The sequence below is a fragment of the Mytilus californianus genome, unplaced genomic scaffold, assembly GCF_021869535.1.
Source record: "Mytilus californianus isolate M0D057914Y unplaced genomic scaffold, xbMytCali1.0.p SCAF_2, whole genome shotgun sequence".
Taxonomy (NCBI): domain Eukaryota; kingdom Metazoa; phylum Mollusca; class Bivalvia; order Mytilida; family Mytilidae; genus Mytilus; species Mytilus californianus.
In genome coordinates, this window is record NW_026262668.1 from 10,634,700 (window position 1) to 10,649,873 (window position 15,174).

At 31.8% G+C, this 15,174-nt stretch overlaps 1 protein-coding gene across 4 annotated transcripts in view; it reads right to left on the reverse strand.

The window, feature by feature from the left end:
• LOC127727850 (phosphatidylinositol polyphosphate 5-phosphatase type IV-like) overlaps positions 1-15,174 on the reverse strand; it is a 33,977-nt gene that overhangs the window by 2,758 nt on the left and 16,045 nt on the right. For all 4 annotated transcript variants that reach the window (XM_052234969.1, XM_052234967.1, XM_052234968.1 and 1 more), the window contains exons 3-10: positions 8,245-8,368; positions 7,071-7,168; positions 5,905-6,029; positions 5,180-5,299; positions 2,665-2,751; positions 2,067-2,237; positions 1,627-1,742; positions 309-492 (exon numbers count right to left, since the gene is read on the reverse strand). In XM_052234969.1, the coding sequence (XP_052090929.1) occupies positions 309-492; positions 1,627-1,742; positions 2,067-2,237; positions 2,665-2,751; positions 5,180-5,299; positions 5,905-6,029; positions 7,071-7,168; positions 8,245-8,368 (1,025 nt within the window). The remainder of the gene's footprint in view (positions 1-308; positions 493-1,626; positions 1,743-2,066; positions 2,238-2,664; positions 2,752-5,179; positions 5,300-5,904; positions 6,030-7,070; positions 7,169-8,244; positions 8,369-15,174) is intronic.

A 15,174-nucleotide genomic window follows, 5' to 3' on the forward strand; every position in this document is an offset into this window, starting at 1 on the left:
AATTCATTGATATCCATGGTTTAATTTTTTTTTTGTTTAAAGTACGTGCATGTCATGTTTTCAAATTGTTGACAAAATAAACTTTCAAATGGTTTTTCAATAGGCGGGGGTAAAAAATAAATTTACTCATTCCTTTTTTTTAAAAATTCTTTGTAAATGTGATTTTATTTCAAGGTTATTATGTATGATTTTATACATCGACTTATTCTCCAATTAATATAAAATAATAATTCTTGAAATCAAACTTTTATTTACCATGTCGAAGAAATTAAACCTACGAAAATAAACTTTCAGATGACATAAAATACCTTCAACATAAACTTCTCTGTCAAATTGTCCTGCTGACATTTGTATACCGTCCCTTCCAGCTTTCAGTATGACATCATACAGCCCATACACTGGACGGTGGTCAGATTTCTTAACATTCATAACTGCATCATAATGTGTACATGATATACCATTCTTTTTCTTAGAATGAAATAAAACTCTGTCCTGAAAATATTTAGAACAATCAAATCATGTACATTCTTGACTAAAAAGTATTAGAATAAATTTCAATATATTCTATGACAAAAGTGAATTTATTTTTTGTAATGTTTTCAAAATCAGTGACAAATTTTTCATATCATAAGAGAATAACTAAAAATATATAGAAAACTCAATTTTTATGTAACAGTGCATCAAACTATACTTATTTGTCTTGCCTGTCTGTGCAAACATTTTCAAAGTCTTTTCATCAATTCTATTTGTATAGAGTTAGCTCCCTTGTCATAATGTTAGTAAGGTTTTAAGAATCAACTTTTACATTTTAAACAACTGATGAATGATTTTAATAAAAAATTCTGTCTAATAAGAAAATCATCAATTTATTTACATTTGCTTTTGATATATTTATTTCAAACTTATAACAGCTTTCCTACTGTCAGTATTCTCTCCAATACCTTTTACCATCAGGGTATTGTGATGCTATATTGCTTAAACTTAGTAATACTGTAAATTCAGAAATTATTGCGAGGTTTTTATTATTGCGAATAATGCGACTGGGTGAGAATCGCAATAAGAAGAACTCACATTCTTATATCTGACAGATATATCTGTATGCAGCTTTTCCACAAATTGCAATAATTAATCTCGCATTTTTGTCCATTATGCAAAATTCGCAATAATAAATGCATGCAATAATTTCTGAATTTACGGGAATTCTCATTTCAGATGAGAAACAAGATTATATGTTCATTAGACATCAAAATTTTAATTTGGGATATATTTTAGAAAGTTCAATTCATAATGAATGTGTCCACTTAGTATCAAGTTGATGTGACTACAATTTCATGGTATAATACCTTAAACTAAAACTTTAACCTGAAATGTATAGTTTTAAAGTTATCATATTCCCATGTTCAGCGAACCGTGAATTATGAGTCAAAACCCGAAATTTGGCGTATATTTTAATAAGTTTACATCATAATGAACAAGGATACTAGGTTTCAAGTTGAAGTGACAACAACTTCAAGGTAAACTTCATTAAACCAAAACTTTAACCTGATATGTCCACCTACTATGATAGCTGTGGGATGAAAATTTCTAAGTTACCTCCCCTGAAGTTAACTTCAAGTTTATACTTACGGTATATGATGGAATTCTAAGTTTAGCTGAAGTATCATAATTATCTGTTTCCAAATCAAATTTATATGTTGGTTTAAAATTAATTCTCCCTTCTTGGTACCCTTGAAATACTTTTTCTAAAAGACACAAACAAAACTTTTACAATAGTTGTAAAACACTAAATTCATCAAGTTATATGCAGTGACTAATTACAGTTTTTTCTCTGTGATTCTCTTGAAACAGAATAATCTTTAAAAAATATTTTTCAGGCTAGACAAAAAAATATATTCTGTAACTAATGATTTGAGTTTTATTCGACACCTGGGCAATATGAAAAATGGTGTACTATTGCATTAAATTATCTGAGTTACCATATATTTGATTAAAATCACACTTAAATCAATAAATTTCTGCTGACTTTATGAAGCTTTGACAATGACTGATTTTCTCAGAATTCTTACCTTGAAGTAAACAATTAAGTAATTCATCAGTGTTCAATAAATCTTCAAAGTTGGGATGATCTTGTTCAACAATAGCCTTGACAATGTCTTCCACAGTACGGCGACCTTTATCAATACGGAAATTCAAATCACCTAACCAGAACACACTGTCAAAATTTGCTGAAATATCACCTAAAATGGAAATTAATACCTTATAAAAGGACACAATGGATACCAATGTCATTTTTTTTTGCCATTTAAAAATCAAAAGGATTATCAGTTATTTCATTGCTCTAGATCTTCCATCAAAATGAAAATAACTGTATGGCATTGTTAAAAGATCTATTGTTCATCAATCAAACATTTTGGTGTACATTTCAAAAGTATTACCCAGAATGCATTAGATTCTGAAAGATGACTTGTTACTTGATAATTTCATAGACTCCCAATTAATTCTATCATATGCATATACATGTATTTATATTCAATTGAAAACAGTTATTTTGATATTTTTCATCCATGAAAACATTTAATCTATTATAAAGTTTATTAAATTGTGATACAAATTTTCTAAATCAATTACTTAAGAAAAGACAATACAGGTATAAACAGTATTTACCTTGTTGAGTAGGGTTCTTTGGAAGTTTTAGCGTAGAATTTATTCGTTGAAAGTCACCAACTCTATCCTTTAACTTTCCATCATCAGCTGAAAATATCAAAACATATTTGTATTTGTTAAGTGTGTATAGTATGTAATTAGATTTTGTGAGGGAATTTGACACTCTAGTGCAGTTAAGTTACATGGGCTGTATCCCAATACCATTGAACTCAGAAGGTTGTGGTTTTTTTTTAAGTGTTTTAAAAGACGATTATTTTATGTTTATAAAATATATCTTATCAATGCAAATTTTGTGTATGAATTTATATACTTTTATTGACTTTTTGATCCCAAACTTTCTAATGTTTAATATTGCCAGTAAAAGGTTAGAAACTGTTGCCATAAGAAACATATATATATGCATTATAACTCATGACACAAAGTTGTAATATAATGTTTGTTTGATTGTTTTTACAAGAAAAATGCTTAAATCAACAATATTCTCCCAGCTTACCGATAGTTATCCCTAATAATCAGGAATGGATGAACTACTTGTATGAATATTGCAAACTTAACCTTCATGTATTTGGTTTCCAAAACTTTATGTCTGGAGCAGGCATGGGGTAATGCAAATTTGTAATTGTAATGCATGGTAATGCATTACATTTTTCCAAGTAATTGCATGTAATGTGTAATGCAGCAATTTTTGCATTACATGTAATTGTAATATTATGCATTACTTTAGCAAAAAGTTGTGTAATTTCATGCATTACATTGCATTACACGGCATTACTTTTTTCACATACTACATCTTTAAAATATTGTTGGAGATTTAACTAAAGCAGAATTTAAGATTTCTTGATTAACTAAGAATATATTAATTATTTGAATATATTCTTTATTTCATACATTTTCCTGCATAAAAAGATTGATATTTGAAAAGCATTACTATATTGTTGTCATAAGATCAAAGAATACCTTGTCTTGATTAAATAAAAGATTATTGAAGTTTGTTATAAAACACTAATTAATTTGTTTTACAATCAGTATTTTCACCATTTTGACAATTGTTCATTTATTAAGCTCTATGTTTATTATATAATTAGGAAAGAAATTCTCAGTAATTAAATATTTTGAATGAAATTAAAAAAAACAAAAAGTATATTTATAAAAGTAAAGTCAACTTAAGGTTAAATAATTAAAAATGTAATAGCCGAATTAAATAGTCTGTTTACATGTATACTTTCAAAAATTCAATGCATGAAACAGTTACTGCATATGCTAGAATCTTTTGTGACTTCGTGCTGTTTTTCAAAATGTTTGATTTTTCTATTCACCTAATAATAAAATTTACAAATGTAATGTGTAATTCAATGCATTACTTTGCAAAAGTAATTGTAATGTAATACATTACTTTGATAAATGAATGTAATTGTAATTGTAATTTAATGCATGGTTTTGTCAAAGTAATTGTAATATAATGCATTACATTGCAATGTAATTAGCCCCATGCCTGGTCTGGAGCATATCTGATGACGGGCGCTCAAGGTAATGAAATAAATAAGAGCTGTGTTCTTGTTTCTTCCTCCCATTATCAATTTGTCTATTTGTATAATGCAATTTTACGATAGTAATATATGCATAAACACTAATGCTTTTCCAAAATCATGATCATGTACAGTGAAATCCATTTCATACATTTATATTACTCACTGATGAGTTTTATGTAGAAGAAATGTCGTCTGGCGTACAAAATTATAAGCCTGGTATCTTTGATGAGCTTTATTACATTTTTTCCTAGAATATTCCTTCCGTGAGTTATAATAATAATATGCTTACTGATCATATAATGATGTAGAAATATTGACCAAATAATCACTTTAGCCCTGGGATATAAAGATACAGACCACAGTACATGGTCTTCATCTTGTTTCTAAGTGTTTACACAAGAAACCTTAATTATGTACTGATATGTTATCAATTTGTGTATGTAAATACCTTCCAACTTGTTGACCGTGTACTTGGAGTACTGTGGATTTGTCATTATTCGTGGGATAACAATATTCATGGATTTCGTTGGTAAAGGTAAACCACAAATTCAAATTTTTAACAAAGTCCAATTTTCTAACGGCTTGTTTGCTGACTTTGGCCGAACCATGAAACCAAATATCCATGAAAAAACAATTCTTCTTCAATCCACTAAACTTTGTATCCACGAAAAAATAAATGAATCCACAGTAATCATAAATATAATTTGCATATTGCATATAAAATAATCGTCATTCTGACACCATACTGAACATTCAGAAATTATTGGGAGTTTTTATTGATGCGAATAATGCGACTTGGTAAATATCATAATAACAAGACCTCACATTCTGATATCTGAAACATATATCTGTATGCAAATTTTCCTGAAATCGCTATAATTAATCTTGCATTTTTGTCCATTCTTTAAAAATTGCAATAATAAATGCACGCAATAATTTCTGAATTTACAGTAATTTAATTTGATATATTTGTTTACTATACTCACAAGTAAAATGACAATTAAGAAAAACAAAGGAAGTTCCAAAAAATGAAAATGCTATAGCAACTGCTCCCTTGGTCTTAACCATGGTAACAGCCCTAGTTGTTACTTGATCTTCATCTGGCACTGAAAAGATAAAAAAGAAACCATGAAATGGATACAAAAACTACTCTTTTGGACTTCACCATCGTAAACGTTCTTGTTGTTACTTGCATTGGTATCTGTTTTGCTCTATATAAAATAAAAACAAATTCCATTATAAAAATTGTATTAGTTATACTATATCCACAACTTATTTATACTATATCCACAACTTATTAATCAACTAACATTAATTTTCAGCAGCATAAACACCAAAGAGACTACTAAATCTTGTTAAAATTTTTGATGTAAATAAGTATACAATATTGATAGGTTCAGACAACTTATTTGAGTCAGCGTCAACATTTACTTTATTTTTGTTTACAAATGTTTAGTTTGACTGCACTAATGAAATTAGTGAAACTGATGTATATGCATTACATGTCAGATTACACAAAATGGATAGATAAGATCCTTTTTTTATTGTTTAACTGCGACAAAATTGGCTGTGATTTCCTCTTCCGTGCCTTTTTCTTTTTGTCAATTAACTAGATTATTGTGAAAATCTACATACTAGTATCAAGCTTTAGCTTTTCTCCTTAAAACGTCAAGAAAACATAGTGACAAATATCAACTTCATGTCAACTTACCAGAACAAAACCAAATAAGATCTCTGCGTATAAATATGGCAAGATGAAGGGCACCATGAGTAGCAGAATGGAATAAAACATGTGACATTCCTAATGTAGCTTGGATCTGTATCTCCCATTCTTTTCTGAAATGATAATTACAAAATGAAATGAAACATAAACAATCCCTACACTGGTTAGATCTTCTGTTGATGTACTTCCTTGAAACAGGAATATGAAATGTATTTATTTAATTTAGAAAGATTGTGATTGTTAATGTACGATAATATCTTAAGAATTGTTCATCACACTGAGAATGATTAAATACTTCCAATGGTACATGTATAATGGAAAGTACGCTGGAAAGTGGAAAGCAAAGGGATAATGTGGCATAAATGTTTGAAACATGTTTCAGAGACTTTATATCTATATTACTAAAAGAACGAGGTCCAATTTGTTAGCCGGCATGACATAAAAACAACAAATTAAAGAAATAAACTTTATGTATAACCAATATAGGACAATGGTGTTGATAAAAAATTGCACCATTCCAGGCCCTTTTGTTTTCCACATGATTAATATTACCAGTAATAAACAAGTTCCGGGTCGAATCCCATACCGATACCAGTAGTATATGTCACCAGTAGTTTCTGTTTGTAGTTCGGTTCTGTATAGGTTACTGATCCTCCATTATATATCGGAGCACTCTCACTTGGAATATATAGGTTTAACACTTAACAAATATTAAAAAGGATATTTACATCGTGTGAAGGGTTCTAAAATTCAATAGTTTGATATACAGATGAGAATTAAAGTAAGAAAACCAGGATGGGTCCAAACAGAAAGATTTTGGAAGCAGAGAAAACTGTGCACCTTATAATCAGCATGACTTTATCAGATGACAATACGAACACTAAAAATCCAGGCTAAAAATAAGGTGTAGGTACTTTAATTCATGCAGTCACGGCCTCGCAATGTTGTGGGTGTGTTCTAGTAATATACAACTACAACCAAATTCCCTACATATGGATTTTACTTACTTATGTATACTATTTTCTTGAGTTCCTATAACATAAAGATCTTACTTACTTATGCATACTATTTTCCTGAGTTCCTATAACATACATATCTTACTTACTTATGCATACTATTTTCCTGAGTTCCTATAACATACAGATCTTACTTACTTATGCATACTATTTTCCTGAGTTCCTATAACATACATATCCTGTACATATTCACTGGCTTCTGGTAAAACAAAATCTTGTAAAGATGTACTGCATTCCTGTAATGTAAAATATAATATGTAGACCTGTAACATATGCAACATATTCACTAGTTTATCATAGATATGGAATTCATGTAATGACACAGAAAGATCAATAGTAGTTAGAACAGGGTTGGCAAAGTATCTTCTGTTCTCTAACTTAAGTTGGCCTCAACCAAATGTTATGAAACTTATACACAATGCTTATTACCACAAAACTCAGATCATGTACAAATTTGGGTAGCATGACTTTAACCGTTCTTGAGTTATGTCCCTATATAACGTTATATGCAAGCGGGGGCATCATCTGCATCCCATGGACACATTCCCCATTTATTTTTTTAAATATTAGGTGTATTTGCATGAAATTAAGAAACAGGTGAAATGCAACCTTTAGCAATCATTTCACCTGTATCGAGCCTTGCACAGATACAGGTGATATTTAAAGACACTAAACACATATTGTCTTTATCCTGCAATTAATTTGGATAATATTGTTGTTTTAACATAATGGTAAACTCATTTTTATTGCATTTTTATGGTTTCAAAAATCAATAAATTTTGTTTAGTTCCCCCATGGAGTAATATATATTTGCAAAGCGAAATTGAAACAATGTGATGATGATCACTACTCAGGAATGAATCAATCATGCTCAAATAAAAATTGTCTCCTCTAGTAAATAATCATTTGTTGTAACATAACAAATAATTTTAGTAATTACTTACAAAAATAAATAATTGTCTAACATTGTGTTGAAATGTTCTTTTTTCCAGTGTTTCAGGTGTTGGCATGGAAGTTCAAGAATGATTTGGTGTAATTCAATAAATTTATAGTGTACAATTATAGAAGAGCAAATCTGTTGGGTTATAAATGTATAATAAGACACCTAACTGCAGGATTTACTTGGTTTTCTATATAAAAAAATACTGACAGAAACCAAAGTTACAATGTTAATGGATTTTGTTCTACAATGTATTTATGCTTAATGCTATTTTTCCAAGCACAATATTCAAAATGTCTAAGCACTGTTCTTTTCTCTTCCAGTTTGTAAATAACGTGATATTTTCTTATATAATTGTTGAATCTTAATTACCTTAAGTTCTCCCATATTCCAACATCCTACCCAAATCTTTAATCTTTTATCAGGAAAGTATCTTTCTAATTCTTCAGAACTCAGTAACACTGAAGATACTGATGCATTGCCTCCTGTCCCGCTCCTGAAATAAAACCACATTAGTCACTAAAAAGTAACTAAATATACACAGTGTTGATAAATTAATTTACAGATGCCATTATGGTTTGGTTAACCTACATGTATGGAAATTTGTGTCAAAGATGACCGTGGGTACATGTATGTACCATTTGTAGCACTTTCCATACTTCCTTGTTCATGACATGTCACTGAACTGTACTTACATTTATCATGATTTTCACAGAACACAATGAGAACAAATATAGTTGACCACTTTCGAGTTCGTTGCATATGCCAAAAGCTTTGGTTTTAGTGAACATCATTCGTGCATTTAGGGGCATTGTCACTTCCCTCCCATGTTGAGCGAGCGGTTGAAAAAATATGATGCTATATTGCACAGATTATTGGGCCAATTAAATTCTTATAACTGATATAATTGGGAATTGTGATTGAAGTACCTATGGAACAAACATTATTTCTAGTTTATCCTGCATAATGACTATCACAAAGACGTTTGATAAACTTTTATAGACAGTGCAGGGATACAGGCGATCCCCTCTATCTGGTAAATGCCGTCATAAAGGCGCGCATAATTGACGAACTTTTCTAGTGAAGGACATAACTCGAAAATGGTCTGTTGTGGGGCAGGAACAGCTTAACTTTCTGAGTTTTTGGTGGGGTTCATGTTGCTTAATCTTTAGTTTTTCTGGTCTGTTTTTTGTCTTTTCATCTTTTTTTTTATTTTGGACAGGATTTTGTCTTTCTGTTTATTTATTATTTTGATTGTCCCTTTTCTGTATTCTTACTCTTTTTTTCAAGCTATTTTTGGAATCATTTTAAAACATGTGGAAAAAAGTCAAAAATACCTCTGGCAAGTCCCGAACCAGGCAGTATGGAGGAATCTTGGATTACTTTTTTGTGCTTGGACTTACTGAATACTGTTAGATCCTGCTCATTCTAAATTGTTTAATTTTTTCCTTGTGTGTTTGGGTTGCTGTCCCAATGATTTTTCCAATATTTCCTTTTATTTATATTGACTAATTTATGAGAAACACACATGTACACTGTACATGTACATACATTTTTTGTGTACATTGAAACATAAATTAAAGATCTACATGTATATGTTGATAAGTCTTACCATCTGACACTAGAAGTAAGAATGGGATACATTTTGGTCTCGACTTAACAAGACACAGTATTTTCCAAAAGTTATGAACTATTCCTTTCACAGAACACAAGTATTTTAAGACATCTTAATTTTGATATTAGAATCAAAGAATTAATAAATTTTCCTGTTCCTGCATCTCATGGTGGAAGCAAATATTGTAACATTCTATGTTGAAGACATATCCATATTTGTATTTCATAAGATAAGTCTTGTTTTTGACCTGTGGTAATGTGTTATGTTTCCATGTCAAAGAGAAAAGATATATATACCCACTGTTCAACTTATGTAATGTTTGCACATTATTATTATTCAATCTGACACATATATAAAGAAAATTTACAAGTCAATATTCATTCTTTTCAAAATAGTTAACTTGAAAAATCACATTAAAGTAGAATAGATATTTCCAAATTAGTGTTATCATTGATTTTCTATTATTATGTTCGAAACATTTAGGTTTAAACCAACTAATCATAACTTTTTAAAAGCTTATCATTAAGTCTAATCTTGAACCCTAATATATATATTTAAACACAATACCTTTATATATCATGTAAACTCGTCTAATGTATTGATTACACCTGTATGAACACATTTCAGTACACGTATACTGCAGTACAGGTATAAATAACTTTTGGAGCAGTGCTTTCTAAATAACTCTTATCTTTTGAGATTATAACTGAATTAACATCCCATGAATTCCATGATATGTATTTTGTATTTTAGTGTGCAAGACTTTCAGTATTAGTATTTGCTACTAATTTGTGATATTTATTTTGAATTTATAACCTTAAATAATATAGCTATTTATTTGCATAATAAAATGCTCCGCTGGGGCGCAGCTTGATACGACCGCAGAGGTCGAACCCTGAACAGTTGGGGCAAGTATGGACACAACATTCAAGCTTGATACAGCACTGAATTTGGATTGTAATTAAATGTTTGACACAGCATAGGTTTCTGACACAGAATGAATGTGGTCTAAGAACTTAAAAAATTTTAATTTACCTATTCAAGCCATATCATTATTATTTGCTTTTATATATAAATCAGAAATAACCAATTTAAAATGGAAAATTTTAAAGAAAAAAAAATCCCCCCCCCCAAATTTTTTGAACCCCCTTATGATTCATCACTCCCAAACTCAATCCCAGCCTTCCCTTTGTGGTATGGTACCTTGCACTACAATTTAAGAGAGATCCATACACTTGAACACAAGTTATTGTCTCGAAACTAGAAAAATGCTTGTTTTTTGGCCCCGTTTTAGCCCAAAATTCCTAAACGTTTAGGGCAATTACCCCCAAACTCGAACCCAGCTTTCCCTTTGTGATATGGAACCTTGTAGTACAATTTCATAAAGATCAATACACTTACACACAAGTAATTGTCCTGAAACTAGAAAAATGCTTGTTTTTTTGCCCCTTTTTGGCCCCTAATTCCTAAAATTTTGAGGCAATTACCCCAAAATCAATCCCAGCCTTCCCTTTGTGGTATGGTACCTTGTAGTACAATTTAAGAGAGATCCACACACTTGAACACAAGTTATTGTCTGGAAACTAGAAAAATGCTTATTTTTGGCCCCTTATTCCTAAACGTTTTGGGCAATTACCCCCAAACTCAATTCCAGCTTTTCCTTTGTGATATGGAACCTTGTAGTACAATTTCAGAATGATCCATACACTCACACACAAGTTGTTGTCATGAAACTAGAAAAATGCTTGTTTTTCGCCCCTTTTTTGGCCCCTAATTTCTAAAATTTTGAGGTAATTACCCCCAAAATCAATCCCAGCATTCCCTTTGTGATATGGAACCTTGTGGTACAATGTCAGTGAGATCCATACACTAACACACAAGTTATGTCTGGAAGTTACAATAATGCTTATTTTTGGCCCCTAATTCCTTAACTGTTGGTACCATAACCCCCAAAATCAATCCCAACCTTCAAAATTTCATAGAGATCCATTCACTTAAACTTAAGTTAGAGTGTGAAAATCAATGTGTCTTCGGACGACGACACCAAAGTCATACCAATATACGGCCGCAAATTTTTTTATTAAAAATTATAAAAATAGTGACTCTTTATGTAGATTTAGAACTTTGAACACAAAAATTTCTATTGAAATTGGTAGATGGCAAAATAAACAGCTATAAAAGTATAATCCAAATTTTTCACAGTTCATATGTGCATATATATGTACACACAAGAGTGCACATGCTGAAATGTCTCGCCTTCTTTACTAATCATTGATATTATGTTGATAGTCCTAAATATAAAGCTTTATTACAACTGTCACATAAACTTAACATTAACCAAGTAAACTAAACATTGACCAATGAACCATGAAAATGAGGTCAAGGTCAGATGAACCATGCTAGGCAAGCAAGTACAGCTAACAATTCTTCCATACAACAAATATAGTTGACCTATTGCTTATAGTTTAAGAAAAACAGACCAAAACACAAAGACTTAACACTGAGCAATGGACCTTGAAAATGAGGTCAAGGTAAAAAAAAACCTGCGTGACTGACAAATATATCATAAAATATTTCCATACACCAAATATAGTTGAACTATTGCATATAGTATTAGAAAAAAAGACCAAAACTCAAAAACTTAACTTTGACCACTGAACCATGAAAATGAGGTCAAGGTCAGATGACACCTGCCAGCTAGACATGTACACCTTACAATCATTCCATACACCAAATATAGTAGACCTATTGAGGGCCTCAGGGAAGATTAGTTTATTGTAACTAACTGAGTTTACCCTCTTTAAATAAAGAATTTATTATTATTATTATATTATTATTATTATTGCATACAGTATAAGAAAAACAGACCAAAACACAAAAACTTAACTATAACCACTGAACCATGAAAATGAGGTCAAGGTCAGATGACACCTGCCAGTTGGACATGTACACCTTACAGTCCTTCCATACACCGAATATACTAGACCTATTGCTTATAGTATCCGAGATATGGACTTGACCACCAAAACTTAACCTTGTTCACTGATCCATGAAATGAGGTCGAGGTCAAGTGAAAACTGTCTGACGGGCATGAGGACCTTGCAAGGTACGCACATACCAAATATAGTTATCCTATTACTTATAATAAGAGAGAATTTAACATTACAAAAAATGTTAACTTTTTTTTCAAGTAGTCACTGAACCATGAAAATGAGGTCAAGGACATTGGACATGTGACTGACGGAAACTTCGTAACATGAGGCATCCATATACAAAGTATGAAGTATCCAGACCTCCCACCTTCTAAAATATAAAGCTTTTAAGAAGTAAGCTAACGCCGCCGCCGGATCACTATCCCTATGTCGAGCTTTCTGCGACAAAAGTCGCAGGCTCGACAAAAAAACTACACATACATGAGAATCATAAGGAACTATATTTCAGTGTGTATACATTTTGTAGATTTTAGTAGCTTACCTGTGCTACTTCTTGTAAGAGAGGCCATTGCCTTAGGAAAGACTTGGAACAATAGTTCCAATCTTTCCACAAACCTCGCAAATTTCTGCATTTATAGTAGCCAGCCATTTTTTTTTTAAATATCATGTACAATAAACTGCTTCGCTGAGCGCAGCTGGATACGCCCGCAGAGGTCCAACCCTGAACAGTTGGGGCAAAAATGGACACAATATTCAAGCTTGATACAGGTCTTAATTTGGATTGTAATTAAATATTTGACATATTATAGGTTTCTGATAAATGTAGTCAAAGAACTTGAAATTGGTTATATGAATTGAATTTATATTCAATTAAAGATTTCTTTCTGTTGTGCAATACTCTGTGCTGTTGCACAATACTAGTAAATCTGTTGTCAGACTATAATAAACAAATAAAGTTCAATAACTTCTCAATGTTATATTAGAAATTTATAAAAACAAGAGTGCACACGCTGAAATGTCTCGCCTTCTTTACTAATCATTGATATTATGTTGATAGTCCTAAATATAAAGCTTTATTACAACTGTCACATAAACTTAACATTAACCAAGTAAACTAAACATTGACCAATGAACCATGAAAATGAGGTCAAGGTCAGATGAACCATGCTAGGCAGGCATGTACAGCTAACAATTCTTCCATACAACAAATATAGTTGACCTATTGCTTATAGTTTAAGAAAAACAGACCAAAACACAAAAACTTAACTATAACCACTGAACCATGAAAATGAGGTCAAGGTCAGATGACACCTGCCAGTTGGACATGTACACCTTACAGTCCTTCCATACACCGAATATACTAGACCTATTGCTTATAGTACCTGAGATATGGACTTGACCACCAAAACTTAACCTTGTTCACTGATCCATGAAATGAGGTCAAGGTCAAGTGTAAACTGTCTGATGGGCATGAGGACCTTGCAAGGTACGCACATACCAAATATAGTTGAACTATTGCACATAGTATTAGAAAAAAAGACCAAAACTCAAAAACTTAACTTTGACCACTGAACCATGAAAATGAGGTCAAGGTCAAATGACACCTGCCCGCTAGACATGTACACCTTACAATCATTCCATACACCAAATATAGTAGACCTATGGCATACAGTATAAGAAAAACAGACCAAAACACAAAAACTTAACTATAACCACTGAACCATGAAAATGAGGTCAAGGTCAGATGACACCTGCCAGTTGGACATGTACACCTTACAGTCCTTCCATACACCGAATATACTAGACCTATTGCTTATAGTATCTGAGATATGGACTTGACCACCAAAACTAAACCTTGTTCACTGATCCATGAAATGAGGTCGAGGTCAAGTGAAAACTGTCTGACGGGCATGAGGACCTTGCAAGGTACGCACATACCAAATATAGTTGAACTATTGCACAAAGTATTAGAAAAAAAGACCAAAACTCAAAAACTTAACTTTGACCACTGAACCATGAAAATGAGGTCAAGGTCAGATGACACCTGCCCGCTAGACATGTACACCTTACAATCATTCCATACACCAAATATAGTAGACCTATGGCATACAGTATAAGAAAAACAGACCAAAACACAAAAACTTAACTATAACCACTGAACCATGAAAATGAGGTCAAGGTCAGATGACACCTGCCAGTTGGACATGTACACCTTACAGTCCTTCCATACACCGAATATACTAGACCTATTGCTTATAGTATCTGAGATATGGACTTGACCACCAAAACTTAACCTTGTTCACTGATCCATGAAATGAGGTCGAGGTCAAGTGAAAACTGTCTGACGGGCATGAGGACCTTGCAAGGTACGCACATACCAAATATAGTTGAACTATTGCACATAGTATTAGAAAAAAAGACCAAAACTCAAAAACTTAACTTTGACCACTGAACCATGAAAATGAGGTCAAGGTCAGATGACACCTGCCCGCTAGACATGTACACCTTACAATCATTCCATACACCAAATATAGTAGACCTATGGCATACAGTATAAGAAAAACAGACCAAAACACAAAAACTTAACTATAACCACTGAACCATGAAAATGAGGTCAAGGTCAGATGACACCTGCCAGTTGGACATGTACACCTTACAGTCCTTCCATACACCGAATATACTAGACCTATTGCTTATAGTATCTGAGATATGGACTTGACCACCAAAACTTAACCTGTTAACCTTGTTCACTGA